We start from the raw sequence: 24,578 nt of genomic DNA on the forward strand, positions 1-24,578 counted from the left end.
CGAATAGAACACAGCGATCTCCTTCACAATCGCAGTAGGACATGAGCTGCCAGCCAATCAGCGTGCAGTGGGGAGTGGTCTGAGTGACAGAGACATAACATAACGGCAATGGAACGCAAATGGAGGAGGGGCGGTCATCTCGCGAGATTTCCCTCTCGCTCTCTCCCTCTCTCCCTCCCGCCCTGACTGGCGCTGTTCGAACGTCTGTTGCTGTGCTATGCTAGCTTCCCTTCCCTGCCAACCAATGGGACGCAGCGCACCGCCCCGGAAGCGGAAGTAGTCTTGTATCTGGCAGAGCAGAGGATAGAAGGGGGTCTGGGACGCTTGTGGAGCGGGGTATGAGGTCAGTGGTAATACTGTAATGTACTGGTGGTAGTTGGGTCACTCAGGACGTGTAGTGTGCGCTTGTCCGCCCCGGGGGGAGCTGGGAGCGGTGCTGTACTCAGGCCTCTATGGAGGGGTCTGTCTCTACTCTGTGTGTGCACAGTGTCTATAGGGGGACTAGAAGTCCCAGCATGCCTCGCTAGTAAGTGGGTTAGAGGCCAGGAAGCTCGGGGGATGAGCAGCCGGGAAACTCCTGGGGCTTCCTGGGCCATTTGGGGTCTGTGTCCCGGATCTAGCGCTGGCCAGACATTCAGCTGCTTTGGAGTGTTGAGTCAAGGCCGAATCCCGGTGTTTATATATTGACCTCCCTGCAGCGCTCTATATAAGCAGCCCAATAGTCACTTCATGTCAGGTGTTGTCTCTGCAGTGTGCTCTTCTCACCACAAGATGTCCTCAGTCCTTCCAGTTGTCAGACTGAGGACTTACTGTAAGTGCAGGGTGTCCCTTCCTATTAGAGGAGCGTCTTTTCACTGCTCTCACGATTTGGTTACAATTATCCCATCAATGATTTGATTCTGTGATGCATCACCATTACTGCCTGCGGTTTTCATCAAAAAATTTGAGGGGAAATTCCCAACAAGCCAGTCATCTCTGGAAGATTTCCCCTCTCCTCCTCCTGTGACAATCTATGGGTGCTTTCTATCAATCTTTGTAAATAGTCACCAGAGCAAATATGGGAAAGGGACACAAAGAGCAATACAATATTGTCCATGCTATACTCCTTTCCCAAAAGCTTTGTTAACACATACGCTTTAAAGTCAAATTGAAGGCAAATGTTTTCAAGGGTTATAACCCCTGTGCAATATTTTATATATTTTTTTCCCTTCTGTTTCCCGTTGGAGAGATTTCCATTTCTTGTCACACAGCCAAAACAGAAAGTTAAAGGGAATAACTCCAAAGTGAGGGAAATCCCTAGTAGTCACCAGTACGAGTGTCCCTGTACTAAGATTTCCCCTCTATTTCTGTTCTGGTGACTGCTCAAAATGTGAATCGCCTTTATTTCCACCACGCGTTTACCACCCCCAGAGGGCAGCAGACAACAATAAAAACTGCATCTCCATAGGAGCCATTTAGCAGCGCTATCACGTTTTATATGTTATTTATTGAAACTGATGAGTTCTAATCCACGGCACACATATGTGTCCATGCTGAGGACATCTGTGCCTGAGAACACTCTTAGTGGTTATAGACAGTCTCTAGTAATGGTCGGGAGCCAGTAAGGCATTCTTCTGATCATGTGACCATTGTGACAGCCAATCACAGTGACTACATGATCAAGCAGTCCTTCCCATTCCTGCGGTGTAAAAACCCAGTTAAAGGAACTTCCGTGCTGGGCAAGAAGAGGTTTATTACTACATTTTTGCTTCATAGGTAAATTACAGAAGCATGTGAGCAGATCAAATGTGTAGGACATGGTCAAAGCATGCCAATGTACTTAGTATATTATATACGATGTAGGTCTTCATATGTTCAGTATACAGAACAGGCCGACATGGTCTCCTCCACAGCCTGTGTGTGTGCATGCTGGGATCACTAGGACTAGGACTCCTGGCCTTGTCGTGTGCACAGTGAGGAAATAAATACTACACCGTAGTGTTCTATTAGGTTATGTTCCCCCAGTGTATGTGCTTTAAAAAATATGTTGCTGTATACCTTATTTCAGAATAGCAATCATGTTGCCGCCCACCACTTTCCTCCCGGCTGACTTCAGCAGGAGATTCTCAGCCCCTCCTCCTGTAGTTGTCAGATCAGGGAAGACAGTGGCAGGCAGTGCTCTGAAATAAGGTATACAGTTACTTATTATTTTTTTTTTTATAAAGCACATACACTGGGGCATATACCATAACCACCTCCTGCCTGCACTATAGCCGAATGACAAATATAGCACAGGCCTTATTTGCTGGGAGGCCATCAATAGACGTTCTCCCAAGCATGCGCTGACGGCATGTCCCTGCGAGGTGTACGTGGTACGCTCTGTTTTCACCAAGTCTGTTACGAAGTAAGGGGTTGATCTCGACCCCTTACCATGTGATCAGCTGTCCGCCAATGACAGCTGATCACGTGATGTAAACAGAAGATCGGTAATCAGGTTATTATTATTTTTTTTTTTTTTTATCCCCTCACTCTGAAGAAGCGATCACCGGCTTCTGTCAGAGGGACACACAGAGAGCTGCCTTGTCTGTGCCCATCAGTGCTACCTATCAGTGCACATCAATGAAGGAGAAAAATTACCTGTTTTCAACATTTTATAAAAAAAAAACTAGCAGCTAAGAGGAAGTAAACTCTCCCACTCTGATGCTTCTTTTCATTTAATCCATTATAATAAGTAATTATCAAACTATAGCAACTGTAATCCAGTTTAAAGAAACTTTAAAACAAATTTGTTTCCAGTGGTTAGGCAGCGCCATCTTAAGTATTGTTTTCTGACTACACAGTGGAGTGTATTTCCACCCTTACATTGAGCGCTTCCTGTACTGTTAACCAAGCCTCCTTCTCAATCCAACGTTTCTATGGCAACTCTGCTTCCCTGCTCATAGCTGACTTGTTTATTTCATAGTATTTACTTGTGCTGATTACCTAGTGTTTGCCTGTATGAGTCCTATCAGCTTCAGCTGATAAGACTGCAGTACTGCTGTCCCATTCCCTGGTTTACACTGCATGTGATGTCACGTGGTGTGTAGAAGGAAGCTCTGAGTGATTAGCAGCCTGCTGGGAGTTCAGTGTTGTGTGCAGTAGGAAGTCCTGATAACAGATAGATAAGACATAGAGAGTGTGCCGTAAATCAGGGGAGATCTGGGCATGCTCAGTGACATCATTGTAAAGAATAAAAAGGATTACAACAATACTAAGCAAGTAAGGAGATATCTACAAGCAGTGTTCATTTGGGTTTTTTATGCTGATTCACATGGGACAAAGTTGTAGGGCTGGGTTTACAACCACTTTAAATACCACCAAAATAAAGCTCTATTTGTGTGATAAAAATTCATATGGGTACAGTGTTTCATGACCACGCAATTGTAAAGTGTGACAGCGCTGAAAATTGGCCTGGGCAGGAGGGGTGTTTAAGTGCCCAGTAGGAAAGTGGTTAATGGAACAAAGGGGATGATGTCATTCACACAATCGCAATGAAGCCATTCTCTTCATCGATGCAGAATCATTCAAGGTTGCATCGCATTGCTCCAATTGTTTTTCAACACCCGACTGCGTATACAGTGTAAAGGTGGGGAGCAGAAGGTCCCAACCTCAGTCCTCCAGTACCTCCAACAGGCCAAGCTTTTAGAATTTCCCTTACAGCTCCTCCTGCCATGGAGCAACCTATCTGTGGTGAATTGTTTTTCAGAATGCATTAGGCAGTGAGAAGGCTATATATTGCTTCTCTCTGCCTGTCTAAATCCTAAGCCCTCATTTACATTGAAGTGACTTGTCAGGCATGAGAAGTCGCACCCTGTTGTGGGCAATGCAACTCTTCAAATCGGTGCGACTCAGACTTTGCGGTGCCGCATTCATTTGAAAAAGTAGTTCCTGCACTACTTTTGGTGATTTAATTTGCGACTTGCATAGACATCTGTGCATGAAGCCACCCAGGTGTCCTCAGTCGTACTGACATGGCTTTGAAATCGTGTGATTTCAGATGAAGTCGCAATATTTCAAAGCCACATTGTGGACCAAAGCTAAAGAGCAGAACCACAGGGCGTTTTTGGCACAGCTCCATATACTTAAATGGGTGATGTTCTGCAGCGGTACTGACCACGGAAAGCTGCTTGTGGGTAAATGATTGCCGTGGCATGTGTACAGCCCTGAGTGTACACACATGCCCTTCTTTAGATGAGCAGTCAGGAGGTGGTAAAATTGCAACTTTAATTCTTGGATAAAACTAATCTAATCTTAATCCCCCCCCCCCCCCCCCCAAACACCTATAACAACTAATCTGTAGAAGAAAGATCTGCATACTTGCCTATTCCCAGGCTTCTCTAGCCCAGCCACATGATTGGCTCCTCTATCATCTAGCAGAGGCTTCAGGAGAGGGAAGGGATCGCTGGTAACAGAAGGCCCTTAGTAAGTATGAATGGCGCCACCACTCAGGCATTCCTGCCAATGTTGAAGTGCTTTCTGCTCTCACCCCTGTAGCTGGCGCTGGCTGACGTGAGATCACATGATTGCAGCAGCCTGAGAAGTGTCTAGTATATGCAACTAACTACAGGGTAGTTAGTTGACGTGGGGTGTTTTAAGATCATTTTATTTCTACTTTTACTGGCTGCCCATTCCGATGAGTCTTTAGATATATTGGCTGTCATGAATACCAGTGCATTAATTTAAAGCCCCTGTGCAAGGTGAAGGAAATCCTAAAAACATGAACTGGACTAAGATTGGGAACCACTGCTATAGAGTGGAACTAGTGTCATCCCCTGTATTCTCTGCATTAGGGCTGCAACTAACGATTATTTTCATAATCGATTAGTTGACCAATTAATCAGTTAATAGCCTTAAAAAAAAAGTGTGGTGTATAATTTAGTTAATATGTAAAGTTGTTAAAAAAGGCAATTTATTCTTAAAGTGGTTGTAAACCCTTACAAACCACTTTGACCTACAGGTAAGCCTAGATTAAGGCTTACCTGTAGGTCCAAGAAATATCTCCTAAACCTATACGGTTTAGGAGATATTTTCCCGAAGACAGCGGCGCACTGAGCGCGGCATTTCCAACAACGGAGCTGCCGCACGTGTCGGCTCCCGTGCGCATGCGCGGGAGTGACGTCATCGCGGCTCCGCCGAATGACAGCGGCGGAGCTGCGAGACCCCACCGAAAAGATGGATGCTCCGGACTACAGGGGACAGCGGTGACATCGCTGGCTCCTGTGTCAGGTAAGTGACACATAATGGACTACTATGCGATGCATAGTAGTCCATTATGCTTTGCCTTTGCAGGGAATGAAAGAGGAAGTAAACCCATCAGGGTTTACTTCCTCTTTAAATATCTCTATATGCAGTCGTAAATATAAATAACCAATTATTATATGGTTAGGGAGCAAAATATCTAATCCACTCTGAGAATGACAGAAGAGATATACTGTAAATATTAGAGGGGATATATACTGTATATACTATTAGGGGAGATATACTGTATATACTATTGAAGATATACCGTATATACTATTAGAATATCAGGGCTCGAAAAACCCCAGGCGCCGGGTCGACCAGAAATCGCAAACTGGCGCCTAAGCTGCCACCGGCCCACTCACTATTGATGCCCCAGACATGCAGGAGGATCTGGCAGAATCAGCTTGATGTCGGGGGTGGTCGGCACCCGGCCAGGGTAGGCGGTATCCAGCAGCTATCAAACGCCAACCAATGGCCGCTACTTGTATGTGGCCCCGCCCCTTTTCTTAAGCAGCCCAATCTTTGGCTGATTGATAGCTGCTGAGTCCTGCCCACCCCGACATCAAGCTCAAATCTGACAGATCTGCCTCTCTGTTACTTGTCAGTTTCACACCCCGGCTGGGTCCTGCCCACCCCTTACATTAAGCTCAATTCTGACAGCTCCTCTGTTACTTTTCAGTAACATAGTGCTCAGTGTGCCACGCCAACCAGTGCCACATGCCACTGCCAATCAGTGCCAATCAATACCACCTGCAACCACCAACCAGTGCCACCTGCTACCACCAACCAGTGGCCAGTGCCACTGCCAAGCGCTGGCACCTGCCAGTGCCACCTGCCAGTGCCGAGTGCCACCGCCAATCAATGCCTTCTGCAACCACCAACCAGTGCCACATGCCACCGCCAATCAATGCCTCCTGCAACCACCAACCAGTGCCACCTGCCAGTGCTACCTGCAACCACCAACCAGTGCCACCTGCAACCACCAACCAGTGCCACCTGCAACCACCATCCAGTGCCACCTGCCAGGGCCACCTGCTACCACCAACCAGTGGCCAGTGCCACCGCCAAGCACTGGCACTTGCCAGTGCCACCGCCAAGCACTGGCACCTGCCAGTGCCACCGCCAATCAATACCACCTGCAACCACCAACCAGTGCCACCTGCTACCACCAACCAGTGGCCAGTGCCACCGCCATGCACTGGCACCTGCCAGTGTCACCGCCAATCAGTGCCACCTGCCATCTGCCAGTGCCGAGTGCCACCGCCAACCAGTGCCACCGCCAATCAATGCCTCCTGCCACCACCAACCAGTGCCACCTGCCACCACCAACCAGTGCCACCTGCCACCACCAACCAGTGGCCAGTGCCACCGCCAATCAGTGCCACCTGCCAGTGCTCAGTGCCACCACCAATCAGTGGCACGTGCCAACCAGTGCCACCTGCCACCACTAATTAGTGCCACCGCCAATCAATGCCACCTGCAACCACCCAGTGCCACCTGCAACCACCAACCAGTGCCACCACCAATCAGTGCCACCTGCCAGTGCTCGGTGCCACCACCAATCAGTGCCACCTGCCACCACCAATCAGTGCCACCTGCCACCGCCAATCAGTGCCACCTGCCAGTTCCAAACCAGTGACACCTGCCAATCTCCTGCCAGTGCCACTGCCAATCAGTGCCACCTGCCAGTGCCAATCAGTGCTACGTGCCAGCAGCACCTGCCAGTGCCACCACCAATCGGTGCTACCTGCCAGTGCTAATAGTGTCACCTGCCAATGCCTACCAGTGTCACTTGCCAGTGCCAACTGGCAATTCCACGTGCCTGCCAGTGGCAACCAGTACCATCTGTCAGTCCCAAACCAGTGCCACCTGCCTAAGCCAACCAGTTCCATCTTTTGCCAGCCTTACTCTTTTTCTGGTCAGCCCATAACCCTGATGTAACAGCGTTACATTGGAGTTATTGACTAGGTGCTCCGTTGTGAGTTAGGGATAGGGGGTGAAAATGACTGGCCTTATCCCGGGAGCTGACAATCCATACCATACCAATCCATACTTAAAAAAAAAAAAAAAAAAAAAAATTGTCAACCCCTGCTGTAAATACTATTAGAGGAGAGATATACTGTATATACTATTAAAGGCTATATACTGTATTTACCATTAGAGGAGAGGGATACTGTATATACCATTAACCACTTGGGTACCGCGCTATTGCAAAATGACGGCAATAGCGCGGACCCACATTTTCGGGACTACGTCTATTGACGTAGTCCCGGTTACGAGCGGCCTGCGCGCCCCCTGAGGGGCGCGCGCGGCGCGCTCTGTGATCGGCGAGTCCGTGAGACTCGCCTGATCACCGATCCGTGTAAGGGGTCGATCCCGACCCCTTATCACGTGATCAGCTGTCAGCCAATGACAGCTGATCATGTGATAAAACGGAGCCGGTAATCGGCTAGCGCGAGGAGAAAAAAAAAAAGCCGATCGCCGGCGGCCGTGTTCGGGACATCAGTCCCGATCACGGCCAGCAATTTAAACGGACACCTGCCCCCTGCCAGTGCCCACCTGCCACCCGCAGTGCCATCCTGAAATAAAGTAAGTGCCCCCTGTCAGTGCCACCCAGCAGTGCCCATAGTGCCCACAGTGCCACCCAGCAATGCCCACAGTGCCACCCAGCAGTGCCCACAGTGCCACCCAGCAGTGCCACCCAAAATCTGCCTCAAAGGTGCTGCACCCCAGTGCCGCCCATCAGTGCCCAGCAGTGCCGCCCATCAGTGCCCAGCAGTGCCACCTATCAGAGCCACCTATCAGTGCCACCTATCAGTGCCCATCAGTCCCATCTATCTGTGGTACCTATCAGTGCCCATCCGTGCCACCCATCCGTGCCACTTATCCGTGCCATCTTATCTGTGCGCATCTTTGCCCATCAGTGCCGCCTTATCTGTGCCCATCGGTGCCGCCTTATCTGTGCCTATTAGTGCCGCCTTAACTATGCCCATCAGTGCCCACCAATGCAGCCCATCAGTGCCCACCAATGCAGCCCATCAGTGCCCACCAATGCAGCCCATCAGTGCCCACCAATGCAGCCCATCAGTGCCCACCAATGCAGCCCATCAGTGCCCACCAATGCAGCCCATCAGTGCCCACCAATGCAGCCTATCAGTGCCGCCTAATCAGCGCACTTCAATGAAGGAGAAAAATGACCCGTTTGCAAAATTTTATAACAAACTATTAAAACATGATTTTTTTTTTTTTTTTTTTTGCATCTTTTTTTGTTTGTTTAGCAAAAAATAAAACTCCGAGCTGTAACTAAATACCACCAAAAGAAAGCTCTATTTGTGGGAAAAAAATGATAAAAATTTCATTTGGGTACAGTGTTGTATGGCCGCGCAATTGTCATTCAAAGTGCATCAGCGCTGAAAGCTGAAAATTGGTCTGGGACTGAGGGGGGTTTAAGTGCCCAGTAAGCAAGTGGTTAAAGAGTCAATCTGGTAAATATCATCAGACTAATAAATTTTAACCCCATTTTGTTACTGGCAGATTAATCGATTATGAAAATAGTATCGATTAATTTCATAATCGATTAGTTGTTTCAGCCGTACTCTGTTGAAGAGGATCATGTGACTGAGCTGAATACTTTTGGAAAAGATACGTTTTTAAAAGTTGCCCCATATTCAGCTGTGGCCACATCCAAAACTTTTGTTTTTGTTAGATTGGGGCATGGTTAGACCCCCTGCTAGGCTCCCCCCACCCATTTTCTTTACCTCCCATCCAGTGACTGCTCTAACATTTTGGATTTATTTGTACATTATGGTGTTCTTTATTTAAAAACAAAAAGCAAAAAACTGATATAGCTATTTGTCCAGTAAAATGGCATGTACATTCGTTCATTGTGAACTAACCAGCTCTTGTAAGAGGCAAAATGTAATGCTCTTATGCCCCGTACACACGAGCGGATTTTCCGTTGGAAAAAACTTGGTTGGTTTTTCCAATGGAATTCCGCTCAAGCTTGGCTTGCATACACACGGTCACACAAAAGTTCTCGGAACTTTTGACCGTCAAGAACGCGGTGACGTACAACACTACGACGAGCTGAGAAAATGAAGTTCAATGCTTCCGAGCATGTGTCAAATTGTTTCTGAGCATGTGTAGGAATTTTGCACGTCGGAATTTGTACAGATGATCGGAATTTCCCATCTGAACTTTTTCCAATTGAAAAATAGAGAACCTGCTCTCAATCTTTTGCTGTCAGAATTTCTGATCGGGTGTATGGGGCTTTAGGCTATTTTCTCTTCTGGTCAAGGGCATTTGAAATATTATTGGCAGTAGTAAGGCTGGGTTCATTCTAAAAGAACATAGAGTGAATTGGGAAAATACTGCATTAAGGTCACTGGGCAGAGCTGAGGATCAAAGAAATAAAATACAACTTAGTAAGAAGATATACAATGTAGCTATTCTATTGAACATTGGAGGGAATTGTAAACTGCATGTAACTTTTACTACTACAGGATTCCTGTTTATCTGATTCCTTCCAGTGTCCTCCAGAATTGTTACATTGTATCACCATTTACCAATCTATTGTTTGTGGCTATTTATAATATAAATTTTCTTAGTGTTCCATTTTAAATTGCTTGCTTTATATCTGGGAGATTGAAAACTGATAGATAACAAGAGTAAGGTCCTCCAACCCGATTTTTTTCATTTAGTACATCTGCTTTATTGTATTGCTCATAATTTCTCTTTTTTTTTTTTTTTTTTTTTCCTTCATGTTAAAATGTGTATATCTCAAGTTCTAATTACAGATTGCAGAGAATAAATGTATATAATTAGAGCTGCATGATTAATTGTTAAAGAATCGAGATTGCGATTCTACCCCCCCCCCCCCCCCCCACAATCTTAAAACAGCATTTCCTCAACTCAGCGCAGAGCTGTTCTCTGCTGACAGCTGACAAAAAAAAAAAGAACTCTCAGCACTGGAGAAACTCTGCAATTCATCATGTAACCGTGGTATACAGATCATCAAAAAGGTATATAGTGGCAGTATTTTAATGTAAAAAAGATGATGGGGCAGTTGGGGGTGAACTATTTTTTTCATATTACTGGGTTTAGTAACACTTTATCCACTAAAAGACTAAAGACTTTTTCTGACACTTGTTGCTTACAAGTTAAAATCAACATTTTTTATTTATTTATTTTTTTGCTAGAAAATTACTTGGAGCCCCCAAACATAAAAACAAACACCCCCCCCCCCCCTTTACTGTTTAGTTTTTTTATTTAATTAATTGAAGTGTATTTTTTACAAAAAAAAATTGCGTTTGAAAGACTGCTGCGCAAATACAGTGTGACATAAAATATTGCAACAACCGCCATTTTATTCTCTAGAGTTTCTGCTAAAATTATATAATATTTTGCTGTAAAGCGCTGCACAAACTGTTGGCGCTATATAAAACCTGTATAATATATATATTTTTGTATTATTATTCAGGTTTTATATAGCACCAATAGTACTTTGCGCAACACGTATATTTTAGCAGAGACTCTAGAGAATAAAATGGCGGTTGTTGTAATATTTTATGTCGCACTGTAATTGTGCAGCAGTCTTTCAAACGCAATTTATTTTTTGTAAAAAATACACTTCAATTAATTAATTAAAAAAAAAAAAACATCCTTTACTGTGGTTTTTTTTCTTGTTTTTTTTTTAATAATGGAGGAGCTTCAATTGCCTCTTTTATTTAAAAACAAAAAAAACATTTACCTTTTTCACTTGGTCATCCTTGATAAACATACTCATATATGCCTTGTGAATCCAGTGTTGCTCTGCAATTTCACTACTACCTACTTGGTCCTGCATAACCAGCTTCCTCTGTTATGGCATCTGAGAGCTGACTGCATTGGGGTCCTAAAGGCTGTCCCCTGAAGATGTGCATGCGCAGCAGTATGTCATCAGGGGGCCCACTATAAGCGACAGCTGACCCCCTGATGATGCGCCATGGTGCAAGCCTTGTAGATTACCCCCAAGGCCTACTGATATGCATGATGTGAGTATCCCAGGAAGCTGCGGTCAGCTGGCACATGTCAGTCTCGCCTCAGTGAGAATTCTGGAAGTGTGGGAGGTTTAAAAAAATGTATATGTTCTATTGTGTTAAAGGAGGGGTATGGGAGTAAAATGATGGAAAGTGAGTGAGGAGGGTTAAAGTGTAACTTTATTCGGAAAATTTAAGTCCTGCTGGATGACTTCAGACTGCCCATTTTGAAGGTATATCTATGTAAAACCTTAAGGCCGGGTTCACACTATTGCGAATGAATGCAGGATCCCTGCATCTAATTCACAATAGCAGGAGATTTTGTCCAGCTCTCTGTGGAGCCGGTTCACATGTCTTCGATGCGGCTCTGGTGCGAATTTGCACAGGATCCCTGTGCGTCTTTTGGTCCGTTTCAGGTCAGAATTCAGCACAAAATTTGGGCTGAAATCTAACTTGAAACGGTGAACTGCTGGGAGCCGCATCTGCGTTAGGTGTGAACCAAGCCTCAAAGTAAGTGCCTATACTGTTTAAAGCCCAGTAATGCAGTAGTCTCACCCTGCTCTGCACATGCTCTATTTTTAAATGTTTTTAGGCAGTGCTGAGTTTGTAGAGGCTGATCTGCTGACAGCCTTAATGCAGAATTAAACCCTCCTATCCTTTACAGTATGTAAAACTGTCAAACCATTTGATGGTTTGACAGTTTGGTTGAGGACAAAAGCAGATGTGACTGTTTTTTGAAACTGTTAAATTGGTGGTTTTAGATCTGCTTCATGATTTACTGCTGTTCAGGGGCTCTGGGCTTCAGCAAAGTAGCAGCCTCCAGCAAGCAGAAACACTAGCAATGCTGGAGGCAATTTACAGCACATACTAATTTATTATGTACAATGTATGTTCCTTGCTAAAGAACATTATGTGTAAAATTCCACTTTACAGTCTGCTTTAACCCCTTGCCGACCAGCCGCCATCCTTTTACTGGGGCAGGTCAGCACAGTCCCGTGAGCCGTTGTAGCTATACGTCAGCTTGCGGGATCGGGAAAGCAGGTGCACGCAATCTCCCACTGCTCTATGGGGGTGCCGATGCTTGCGGCCAACAGTCGCGATGACCGTCGGCCACGAGCAATTGTGAGCACGAGAGGCAGAACAGGGAAGTGTGTGTTTGTGTGTGCGTGTGCGCGTGTGTACATCCCTGTTCTGAGAGGAGTGACGGATCTATTTGTGAGAAAAAAGGACGTCAATTGTGTTTGGGTGCAGCGTCACATGACCTTGCAATTGTCGGTTAAAGCAAAGCAGGGCCGAATCTTAAAAAATGGACCGGTCAATCAGCAGCCAAATCTTCCAGGGGTGAAGTGGTTAAAGACCATTTAGAAGCCAGTAAATAAAATAAATAAAATGCCTTTTATAGCAAATTAAGATTTTTTTTTTTTTATTATTATTATTCCAGAAATGACCCCATTTACCTGTATAATTATTAAAGGAAGTTTCATATTCTAAAGTGTCAGTCACTTGAAAACAATCCTAATAGCAGTCAGCTATAATAGAAGAGGTAATATACTCCCTTTGCTGGTGGCCCAGCCCTTTTTTTTTTTTTTTTTTTTTTTTTACATTCCCTCTACTTCAGGGCTGTAGATTTAGCTGCCTGTGTTTCCAGCCATGTGCTGCGCTTCCATTCTCCAATCACTATATCACTAGGGGACACACAGGATAGAACCCCAGTGTATGGTGAGGGGACAAACAAGCACCTGACACTCCCGAAAGTGTGGAAAGCTGAAGAGATTGGCAAAATTTGGATTGGAGAAAAGGTAGGAGACACGGATCTCAGGACAGGTGAATATAATTCCACTTGTATTGCCGAAGACTGCCATTAAGAGCTTTTGAGACTTACAGGGTGCATTAAATAATAACAGAGAACTTTTGTGCAGGGGTCCTAGCTGTGTTTTCCATATTGCGGGGAGATTGGTGACCACCCTGAAAATTGTAGAATCTGCAGTTGTCCACTTCTGCCATCCGCACAGAGCCTGTAGTAAGCTGGCTATACACCATACAATGTTTTCTTTTAGATTTACCATCAACTATGTAGTGCAAGGGCCTGCCTGATTGCATACACATTGAAAGTGTTTAGGTTTAACCTCATATTATATGGTTTTGGTAAATCTAAGAAAAATTATATAATGTATGGCCATCATTAGACTGATACAAAATGACTGCAATCTTTTATTTTAAGTTAGTTGTGACTGAAAATACAAATCACTAGATGCCTGTCCTAGGAGAACGAGTTGGCTGTCATTGCTTAGCTCTTCTAATTGAATAGAGCTTGTCACCTGGCTGCTGCGCTGTCTCTCTTGGCTTGATACTTGAATTTACTGACACGGAACAAGCAGGGATAAGGACTTCTCACTGTCCTGGCCTGCAGTCTGTATGCTTCTTCTGGATCAGTGAAATGTCTTTCTTGGCTTGATTATATTAAAGTGGAGTTCCACCCAAAAATGGAACTTCTGCTTTAAGTGAAGGTGACCCTCTGACATGCCACATCTGGTGGAGGGGGGGGGGGGGGAGCAGATACCCTCTTTTTAGAGGCACCCAGCTTCCATGTCTTCCCGGGGCTCTGCTGCACCAGAAGAAGTTCTCCTTTCCCCCCTCCCTCTGTGCAATCTTCTGGGACATGTCACAGGTCCCAGAAGATTGCCCGGCCAATCGCACCGTGTCTTGCATCTGGCCACAGCCAGATGTCCACAGTCAGAATGCCGGCACTGGGAAGAGCATGGAGAGAGGAGTGGGACTTTGTTCGCCAACATCGCTGGGTCGTAGGACAGGTGATTATTACAATAACTTTAAAAGCCTCATGCACTCTGGACAGCGGCTGTTTTTGGCTTCAGACGTTTTTTCACTCCCCAGCATGATATTCTGTGTCCATGCACACAGAGGCTGTTATCGGCAGTTTTTGGAAGGGGTATTTTCTGCATTTTTGAGCCATAAGCTTTTATTGGAGTACAGTTTTGCTGGAAAGCTCACTCTACCGCTAACTTTACTGGCTTTTTTATTTATTATTTTTTTTTTTTTTAATGTCCTGTGTGCATGAGGCCTAAGGTGCTACTAAAAGGCAAATTGTCCAGTATCCACAAAGTTTGGCTTTGTATGTTACCTGGAGTCCCTGAAGAAGTGTGTATGGCACTGGTGTGCGTAGAAGAGTGGTGAATATATATATATATATATATATATATATATATATATATATATATATATATATATATTTGTTTCTATTGAAACAGAAATCTGGATTAGCAGATGGCAAACTTGGAACATCTGCATCCTTTATAATGAAGATCTAAACAATGAAAACGTATCCTAGTTTATTTAGAAGCATGACTCCTTTTACTCTTCCCTAATGAAGGACAATTCCACTCAATAGCCATCTATTTCATGAGCAGCCCTCCCATGAATGATTATATGAAAGTACTGTAATTGTGAGTTCTTCTGCCTGCTCAGCTTTTGAAAACTCCCATCTGCTACACCCTTATGTCTTTCATTACAAGTGTTTTATGTCCAATAGCATGTACTTAATTACTGATGTTATATTAGCGTTGTTAAAGCCCAGTTGACTCTTCAGTTTAAAAGTCTTGCAGTGTAATTTTATTATTATTATTATTATTATTATTTTTTTTACAAAGAAGCTACAGCCTGACCAGTTACTGTTAATGGGAGAATCGAGCACTTTTTATTTTCTGCAATGTGTGGTTGCAGGAAAGAACATTGCATAATCTATGGCTTGTTAAAGAGGGAGTCCACCTACTTTTTTTTTATTTATTTTTTTATTAAAAGCCAGCAAGTACAAACACTGCAGCTCCTGACTTTTAGTAAATGGACACTTACCTTTCCTGGAGTCCAGAGATGCCAAAGCCAAGCAATCTCTCGGCTGCTGCCGGCACCATTCTCGGTGAGGGAATCAAGACGTGAAGTGTTGCGGCTTCACTTCCTGGTTCCCTACTGCGCATGCGGGAGTCATGCAGCGCAATGAGAATGGTGCGCACTGTCTCTTGGACCCGTGAGTCCCAGCAGACACATGGCGGGATAGGAAGAGGCATAGACTCCCTTGGGATTCTTTGCCCGGAAGTGTGTGCAAATACCTGTCTTGGGTATCTGCACCCCCCTCCCCTGAAAGGTATCAAATGTGACACCGGAGGGAGGGGGGGGGGTTCCAAAAAGCAGAGGTTCAATTTTTGTGTGAACCTCTTTAAGCCACATATAAGAGGGCACTTTTCTTTTTTTTTTTTACTTCTGCAATTCTAGCTAGATTGTCACATTGGAGGCTAGAAAGAGCTCAGTGCAAATCCTGTGATATAAAGACACCTGCAGATGATAACTTGGCAGACTATTCAACCTGCTGCCCTCCAGCCAAAACTGAACAGCTGTTTTATATAAATATATCCTCTCTTCAGTTCTTATACCGGTCAACACTAGAAGGCCAGAGCTCTCCATAAAGCATAATGCAGGGTTTATAGTTTTGGATGTTGGCATATAGTCTCTCCACAGGCCTTTGTGTAACATTTGCTGGGCACTGTCCCTCATTAATATCTGGGAGCTTTCATTTGATCCTCGTCCTTGTCAGCTGTTGGAGAAAGCCTCCAGCTCTATGGATCTTATGACAGCTTGGCTTGCATTTGAGGAGGGGGGTGGGGGGGTGGTAAGTGGCAGCTGGGTGCGAAGCTGAACACTCTCGCTTTCTGAACTTCGGTCATTTCTCTGCATGGTTTCTTCTGTTTATTTATAGATGAATGGCTGAGAAGAGTTTATGGATGACGGGAAAATTTTGCAAGGATCCTACACATCTGCAGCCTCAGGAGACTATTCAAGGTACAGTGAATACTTGATACTGACTGTTTTGTCCCTGCGGATGCAGTTTTTGTGTTTCTACTTATAGGTGTGCAGCACGCTGTCCAGATCTCTCAGCCAGGAAAAGTAACAGCAAAGTATCTAAGCTTGCACTGTACTCTTTGCTAGGAAAGTGGTTTGCATTGGAGACTGACAGATTGGGGTTGATTTCAATCCTGTTTATAAGCAGAAAGATGACCATGTCCCAGAGAAGGCAAAACTCATTTCAAAGGGGCTGCATGTATATGGAATGCCATATTAATAGGAGGCATTGGAGTAATATTACTTTTCTTTTTGCAGAGATCAGCAAAGCGTGGAAGGCGATCTCTAATGCCAAAGCTGCTGTGAGTATTGCCTGAGCAATCTGTAAGAGAGATTCAGCTTCTTTTAAATAAAAATATAAACTTTGCAGTCTTAAGGTCTACACTTTAATAAACTAACACGGATAATTCTTCTACAACTAGTTTATTGAAACATCAGTCTGGTGAAAAGGAAGGATGAAAAAGGCTTTAAAACTTTGCTCTCCAGCCCCATTCAGATTTGTGCATTACAGTAAGGCTCATGTACACAGTGGAGATGCCATGTTACTAACACAGCCAATAATCAGCAGGAGAGAACTACATGTAACACTTTATTTTCTTCTCCTCCATCTGTGCTACTTACTTTATAGTACAGCACTACCCCCCCCCCCCTTTGACCCCAGATCTGGGGCACTATTTCCCCATTACCCCAGTGTTGGGGCACTATTTCCACCCTCCCCCAATTGATCCCAGTGGTGGGGCACTATCCCCCCCAATTGATCCCAGTGGTGGGGCACTATCCCCCCCCCCTCAATTGATCCCAGTGGTGGGGTACTTTTCCCCCCCCTTCCCCCAAATTGATCCCAGTGGTGGGGGACTATTTCCCCCATGGATCCCAATCATTGAGCATTGTTTACTCCCACTGGCCACTGTAAGGCTCTCTGACTGTTTGAAGGACAGTACACTGGCCCCTTTGTTTAGAAGGTTTGCAAACCCCTGCTATAGACTGCGAGAAATAAATGTGTTTGGAAAGCACATGCACAGGCTGGACCAAGAAGATTATTTTATTTTTTATTTGATTTTTCTGAATTCAGCAACATTTCTGTGTATAAAGTACAGATTGACAGCAGGGGGTGTTCTGATATATGAGCAACTGCACCAAAGGTGCAATCACAAAAATGCTTCATAATAACCACAAGGATTTTATAAAAGTATTTGTCATATAATTGATGTTGCTTAAGTATTCAGGGATTCATATAAGAGCTGTAACAAATATGCTACTTGGGCGGCATCCTTTCATTTTTGTAGATCAGCCTTATGTGCTTAGGAGTGTTATTAGATCACGGTGCCAATATAAAAGTAGGCTATGACATTCTAGTGTGTGTGTGTGTGTGTGTGTGTGTGTTTTATATATAATTTCATACGTGTTTTTCTTAGTAAAACATTTACAGCCTTATTAAAATGGATCTAAAGCCTAAACATTTTCTACCTTTAATGCCTTCACTGCATTAGGGTAACAATGTTTAGGTATCACCCCCTCTTCTTCTTACTTGAGTCCTTGCTTGATCCAGTGCTGTGCCTGTCTGTAGCAGCGCTCTCCGCTCTTGCATTGTGTTTAGTTTAGCTGCAGTGCATTTAGCGACTGATACCGTTCCCCATTTCTTTCTAAATAAGCTGGCTTTGTACATAGGGTGTGTTTGCAGCCATTTTCCTGGGTACAAGGGGGAAGAAAGGCAGTTTGGGCCTGCGCTGACATTCTCAACAGTTCCACTGATTACCTGCAGCAGCTGACATTACCCTTTACTATCTGCCTCAGTCTTATCCTCTCGGTCAGGCACGGAATGCTAAGCACCAGCTTTGCACTCCATTCATATTAATTGCACAGCTCTGTCTCCTTGCTCAGAAAACTACACATGAAGGGGAAGGGCTGGGTGTTTAACAACTTGCCGCCAAATATGTCATTGGCTTCAAGAGGTTGTACCAGATTGATGCCTGCATCACCATGGTACCGTTTTGTTAGAGCCGACAGTCGTCTCTCCTGTAATGACAACCGATGTGGCCAAGCAGCTGGAGATTCTCCCCCACCCCCTCTACCTTCCGCCACTCGCCTGAGCTCTCCCGTTGCACCAGGCCAGAACAAAGCCAGAATCGGGTTTGATCGGATTTCGGATATGGTAACCCGAAAGCAACTTCATGGCATCACTTCCGGTTTACTAGGGAGCCAATGGCACCAGTTTTCCACAATCCAAAATATTCAAAAACGCTGATCTTGGCGTTTTAAATACTTTCAAGTGCAGAGGAGGGGTCCAGGGTCTTATAGACTTCAGATCCCTCCCATAAAGAGTACCTGTCACTGTGTACATTCCTTGTAACAGCAATAGGCAACAGACTGCAGGAGGGTGCTTGGTGTGGGCCAGATGGTATACGACCAGCTCTTTAACCCTCGGAGGCTGGAAGTGATGGCAGATGTAAACCCTGTTTGTTTTTATTATCTCGGGTGTTCCAGCATAGAGGAGAGATCTGGGGACTTCAGATTTCTCCATTAAGAGGTCCTGTCATGCCCTATTCCTTAGTGGAACCTTGGATTATGAGCATAATCCCTTCCAGAAGAATGCTTGTAATCCAAAGCACTCTCGTATCAAAGTGTTTCCCCATAAAAGTCAATGAAAATGAAGATAATTTGTTCTGCAATGACTTCGATTGCATGCAATACCGCATGTGTGCCACTTATATAATATATATTATTAAAGGGACAGTGTAACTAAATTTTGTTTTTATAAGAAAACAAAAATTAAAGCGCCCCATCCTTCCGTGCAGAAGCAAATGCATGCGTAAGTCACGCCTGTAAATTATAAATAGTGTTCAAACCACACATGTGAGATATAGCTATGATTGTTAAAGTGCAATAATTCTAGCACAAGACCTGCTCTGTAACTCTACACACCTATGGAGATTTTTTTTTTTTTTTTGTTACATTGTCACCTATGGAGATATTTAAGTACTGTAGATTGACGCCATTCCACGAATGGTCACAATTTTTAAAGCATGACTTGTTGGGTGTCTATTTACTCGGCGTTCACGTTCTACAAAAAATTGTGCTAACTTTACTGTTTTCTTTATCGTACATCACGGGACACAGAGCCACAGTAATAATTGTATGGGTTATATGGCACCTTTAGGTGATGGACACTGGCACACCCTACATAGGAAGTTCAATTCCCCATATAACCCCCTCCACATAGCAGGAGTTTTTTCACCAGTGTCTTAGGTGTTCTAAGGAAGAAAAGTCGCTAGGCTCTTTGGATGTAGTGGGAGCAGTCAAGGTTTGAAGGCGCCTGCTCATATTCAAAAAAACATGTTTTGTCCGTGTTGCCTGAAGGTCCTAGGAAAGGACAGGCAGCATCGAAATCCACTATTGCCAAATGGATTTGGCAGGTAATTATTTAAGCTCATGGCTTGAAGAAGAAGGTTCCATCTTTTCAGGTCAAAGCGCACTCCACCAGGGCTGTTAGTGCTTCGTGGGCAGTGCATCCCCAAGCTTCCATGGCTCAAATCCGCAAGGCCGCAACCTGGTCTTCAGTCCATACATTCACCAGATTCTATCAGGTGGATGTAAGAAGGCATGAGAATATCGCCCTTGGGCGCACTGCACCCTACTTTTGTTTGTGTCCCCTCCCCTCAGGTGGCATTGTTCTGGAACTTCCCATACAGTTATTACTGTGGCTCTGTGTCCTGTGATGTATGATAAAGAAAATAGGATTTTTATAACAGCTTACCTGTAAAATCCTTTTCTTGGAGTACATAACGGGACACAGAGGTCCCTCCCCTCTTTCTGGTTACACGTGTAATGCTTTGCTACAAAACGGAGGTACTCCCGGTAAGGGGAGGGGTTATATGGGGAATTAAACTTCCTGTCTAGGGCGTGCCATATAATTCACACATTTTATTACTGTGGCTCTGTGTCCCATGATGTACTCCAAGAAAAGGATTTTAGAGGTAAGCTGTTGTAAAAATCCTTTTTTTTTTCTATTTTTATTAATTAAAGTGTATTTTTTCCAAAAACATTGCATATGAAAGACTGCTGCACAAATACAGTGTGACATAAAATATTGAAACAGCATTTTGCCCTCCAGGGTCTCTGCTAAAATATGTATATGTGTGTGTGTGTGTGTAAAAAAAATAAAAATAAAAAAATGTGTGTGTGTGTGTGTGTGTGTGTGTGTGTGTGTGTGTGTGTGTGTGTATGTAAAAATACTGATTTTTAATTTAAAGCAACACATGTCAGAAAAAGACCTGGTCTTCAAGTGGTTTATATCCCCAAGGAATAGGGTGTTGCAGGAAATCTTTTTCAAGTGCACATTAGTGGCGTTTAGCTGTTGGACACAAACGTCCGTGTGAATGTAGCGTTTACAAGTGAGGTTTGTAAAATATATTGCAGCCAGCTTCAATAGACTTTCAAAGTGGACTTCTGGGCTGGACTGCTGAGTCTGTGTGGAAGAGGATCCAGTTTATTTGGGATTGGTGGAACTAGAACCAGTGACAACACTGTTTTTTGTTTTCATGCTCTTAGGCTCACATCTGTTCAGAAGATGAGGGTGCTATTAACTATGGAGATTTTGGTTTCAGGACAGCAATCTGTGACAGGATGACTAACAATTACACTGAGAAATATTAAAATTGCCATAAATGATCTTATTCTGTGAAATGTTTTTTTTTTTTTCTGTTCCTTTTCAGCTGAGGCACGTTGAAAACAAGCTGGATGTGGCCCCCACAAGCAGTGTCATTTTTGATCCCATCATGGATACTAGGAAGCCAGTTGGTGCTACTAGGAAAATAAGTAGGAAGGGTATGTTTTGCCGCCACGATCAATGGACGAATCTATGGTTTTAAAACTTCCTCTTGTACTTCACGTTGCGCTCTTGTTAAAATATTGTCCGCTGCTATGGTGTGCAGTAATTTATTTGTAGAACAAGGTCTTGCCATTTTAAGTGCATGCACTTCCCATGGATATTGGCAATCATCCACATTAATTTGGCCATGTCAAAGTGGTTTAATTTTCCAAACAGGAAATCTGTTTAACTTCTGCACATTTACAAAGGCTCATTGTGACACTTCTTGCACTATTTCTCCCTGTGGGAAAAATATTCAGCTGTAGAAGCCACACAGGCTGGTTTGTCTTTGCATTTGTTTACTGTAAAAGGCTCTGGGGAGATGTCCTGTACTTATTAATACACCCAACATAAAACGCGCTTTTTATGTAATCAGTGAAGTTTTAATGATTAAGGTATATAAACAGCAGTAAGCTACATCATACAACAAAGCCAAATTGCCACAGAGTAACAATCTATCAGTTCTGACATTACACCAAGAGCCAACAATAGTAACCGAAAACCGCATGCCAGCAATGAAGCATTGTGTCCGACCATGGGGGCCATCATTTATCAAACTTGCTAGGACATCCTCTGTGTTGGTCAATGTACTTTTCAAAGAACACATCATGCTTAACGGGTACCTTTTTTTTATTGAATAAAGAAACTGCACTGCAGGTCTTCAGGTAATTCTTTCTCTCCGACAAGGAAAACAGCATTACTGTAGTGGCATCGCAAAATCTCATGAGACTAGTTCTTAAAAGCACAGTACCTTAGATAAATTAATGCTGCAGATAGACTGATCAGCCATACCATTATGACTACCCACCTAATATAAAGTAGGTCCCCTTTTTGTTACCACAACAGCCCTGACCCATTGAGGCATGGACTCCACCAGGTCTCTAAAGGTATGCTGTGGTATCTGCCACCCAGCCATCAGTAGCCAATCCCTGCCCGTTCGAATCACGGATCGGTGACGATCCGTTGCACCCCATTGGCTACCCATGACCACTCTTGGTAGGCCCTGACCACTGCAGACTGGGAGCAACCCACAAGAGCTGCAGTTTTGGAAATGCTCTGACCCAGTTGTCTAGCCATTACAATTTGGCCCTTGCCAAAGTCACTCAAATCCTTACACTTGTCCATTTTTTTTTTTTTTTTTTTCAGCTTTCAATACATCAACATCAAGGACAACAGGTTTACTTAATGCTTAATATATCCCACCCATTTTCAGGTGCCATTGTAACAAGGTAATCCTTGTTGTTCACGTTACCTGTCAGTGGTCATAATATTATGGCTGATCCATGTATACAACTATGAGGCACAGACACTATAGTGCATTTTTTTTTTGTGGAAAATCTCAAGAGAAAAAGTAAAAATTTCAGGTCCCTTCCTAGACACACAAATCATTTCTAGATGTGTCTATAACATAGCAGACCCTTGCTTCCTAAAGTAGAGCTAAAGGCCAAACGTTTTAGTTTTTGATAGAGTAAGGGAGGATTATAACACCTGTAATTTTTTTTTTTTCTCTTTGCCATCGGCTTTTGATTTGGGGAAATTTTCACTTCACTTTCTGTGCCATAGCCACAACACAGAGTGAGAGGAAAGCCCACCAAAGTGCTCCCATTAGAAGGCTTCCCCTCTATTTTGTTCTGGTGACAGCCCAAAATATGGGATTTTCTTTCACTTTCACCCCAGGTGAAAACATTAAACAGCAATAAAAACCTGGGAAGTGTCCTAATTCTGCTCCACTCTATCCAACGCAAAAAGACGACCTGTAGTGTTTAACTGTTATACATTCAGGTCTACTTTAAATAGGAAATACATTTTGATTGAATTAATTTAAAACACCTTCTTTCCTAAGTCATCCTCTAGGACAGAGGAAATGCAAGCCTAGAGAGAAGTTTAAAAGCTCTCCACCCACTATTACCCTTCAGTCCTTGTGTTTTCTGCACTCCACCAGGCACATGCACAGCAACTCCTGTTTGTTGTTTTTTACCATTTAATTTCTAGAAGGTGCCTGGGAATGCCTCTCCGGACTCACTCTGGCTTCAGCACGCGAAGGTGGTCCTGTGCCAAGCTACATCCTCCCTCCCTGATTTGTGACCTTCAGTTCCCCTTACCCCTACCTTTCTCGCTGTGGCTGCCTGTATGGTGATAGGTTGCACAAAGGTTTTACAATTTTGCTACAGTTGTAGCTTTCTGAGCAATTAATCAGCTACAGTGCATCTGTGGTTTACATTTGAACAAACCCTGACTAGATGCAGCTGTTTCTGCCAGCTGTGACAGACCTCATCTGTCAAACTGACCGCAGGTTCGGGTCCATATACATGTGGCTATGGGTTTGGCACTAAAGGCCGTCGGCATGTTCTGGATAATCTTAGGCTGTTAATTGGTAGGTCATATTGAAAATTTTTTGTCTGTAATTTTCCTTTTTAATTTATTACTGTAGATGGACGATACCTTGAAGATACAAATAGTCACCCAAGCAAGTCTTCCCGCCCTAGAAAATCCACCAGAGAAAAGTCTTCTCGCAGTCCACTGCGTGTTACTACTCTGGAGAGCAATGTGAAAAGTTCTTGTCATGTTGGGTTCCGGGAACCCTTGGCCTCATATCGGTAGGTGCAATGTAGTCTCTATATTTTAGAAAGCTTTGATATTTTTTTGTTGTTTTTAAACTTGAGGTGTACCTATCTCAAGAGTGTGTGTGTGTGAGAGATATATATATTTTCTCTATCCTTTGGCCAGTTCTTCCTGAATCCTTCAGACAGGATGTCCGCTTCACTTGAGACTAGACTAATTTAAATTTGTAACTGTTTGTCCCCCCTATGCTTTAGGTTCCTTGTTTTCATTTTAACTTCCTAACAGTAGCTGGACTACTCAAGACTGATTCTAAAATGTACACTGTCATTTTTAGGGATGCTACAAGCGTGCTGTCATCTTCAAATGAGAAAAGCCCTATGCACCCTCTCTCTGGTTCAAATAAAGGTGTCCAAGAGGAAAAGGACTTTGACAGCACACGTACTTCAGCTTTGGATGAGACCTCAGTACGTTATCTGAATGACCGACTAGCCATTGATGCTCTAGAGTGGAGATTACAGCAGTCTTACAGTGACATACAAACTGGTTTTAGAGAAATTAAATCATCAGAAGGTTCCCAGCAACATGTGTCATTTAGTCCTTCAAGTAATAAGCTAGAGACTCTAAAGAGGCGGCAACCTGACACAAAATTGGAGAAACTGAAAGAGCGAATTCGCCGACAGTGGGAGGTGTCAGTGGAGAAGGACAACAGAGAACGACTCCCAAACACTACTCACCATACAGATGTTACAGCAGGCACAAAGACGCGGAAAGTGGCAGTTGCTCCTCCACCTCCATCTTACCGTGGTATGAGTGCAAAAAAAATAAAAAATTCTGTGATTTCTAAAGCTGTGCTTATAATAGAAGGTGATCATATATTAATGTATCTTACTGATCTGCTTCTGAGTTTTCATGAGTCCAATTAAAGCAGAACTCCAGGCAAAAATCATTATCCCAAGATCTGTAAT

At 43.9% G+C, this 24,578-nt stretch overlaps 1 protein-coding gene across 6 annotated transcripts in view; it reads left to right on the forward strand.

The window, feature by feature from the left end:
* Positions 1-216: 216 nt before the first annotated feature.
* Positions 217-24,578, forward strand: part of CEP350 (centrosomal protein 350) — a 101,363-nt gene continuing 77,001 nt past the window's right edge. For all 6 annotated transcript variants that reach the window (XM_077453088.1, XM_077453089.1, XM_077453092.1 and 3 more), the window contains exons 1-6: positions 217-343; positions 16,042-16,124; positions 16,443-16,486; positions 20,897-21,008; positions 23,483-23,648; positions 23,948-24,417. In XM_077453088.1, coding sequence (XP_077309214.1) covers positions 16,046-16,124; positions 16,443-16,486; positions 20,897-21,008; positions 23,483-23,648; positions 23,948-24,417 — 871 coding nt within the window. In that variant the 5' untranslated portion in view covers positions 217-343; positions 16,042-16,045. The remainder of the gene's footprint in view (positions 344-16,041; positions 16,125-16,442; positions 16,487-20,896; positions 21,009-23,482; positions 23,649-23,947; positions 24,418-24,578) is intronic.

Source organism: Lithobates pipiens, unplaced genomic scaffold, assembly GCF_037356315.1.
Source record: "Lithobates pipiens isolate NorthernLeopardFrog02 unplaced genomic scaffold, aLitPip1_a1.2 Scaffold_23, whole genome shotgun sequence".
Lineage (NCBI taxonomy): Eukaryota > Metazoa > Chordata > Amphibia > Anura > Ranidae > Lithobates > Lithobates pipiens.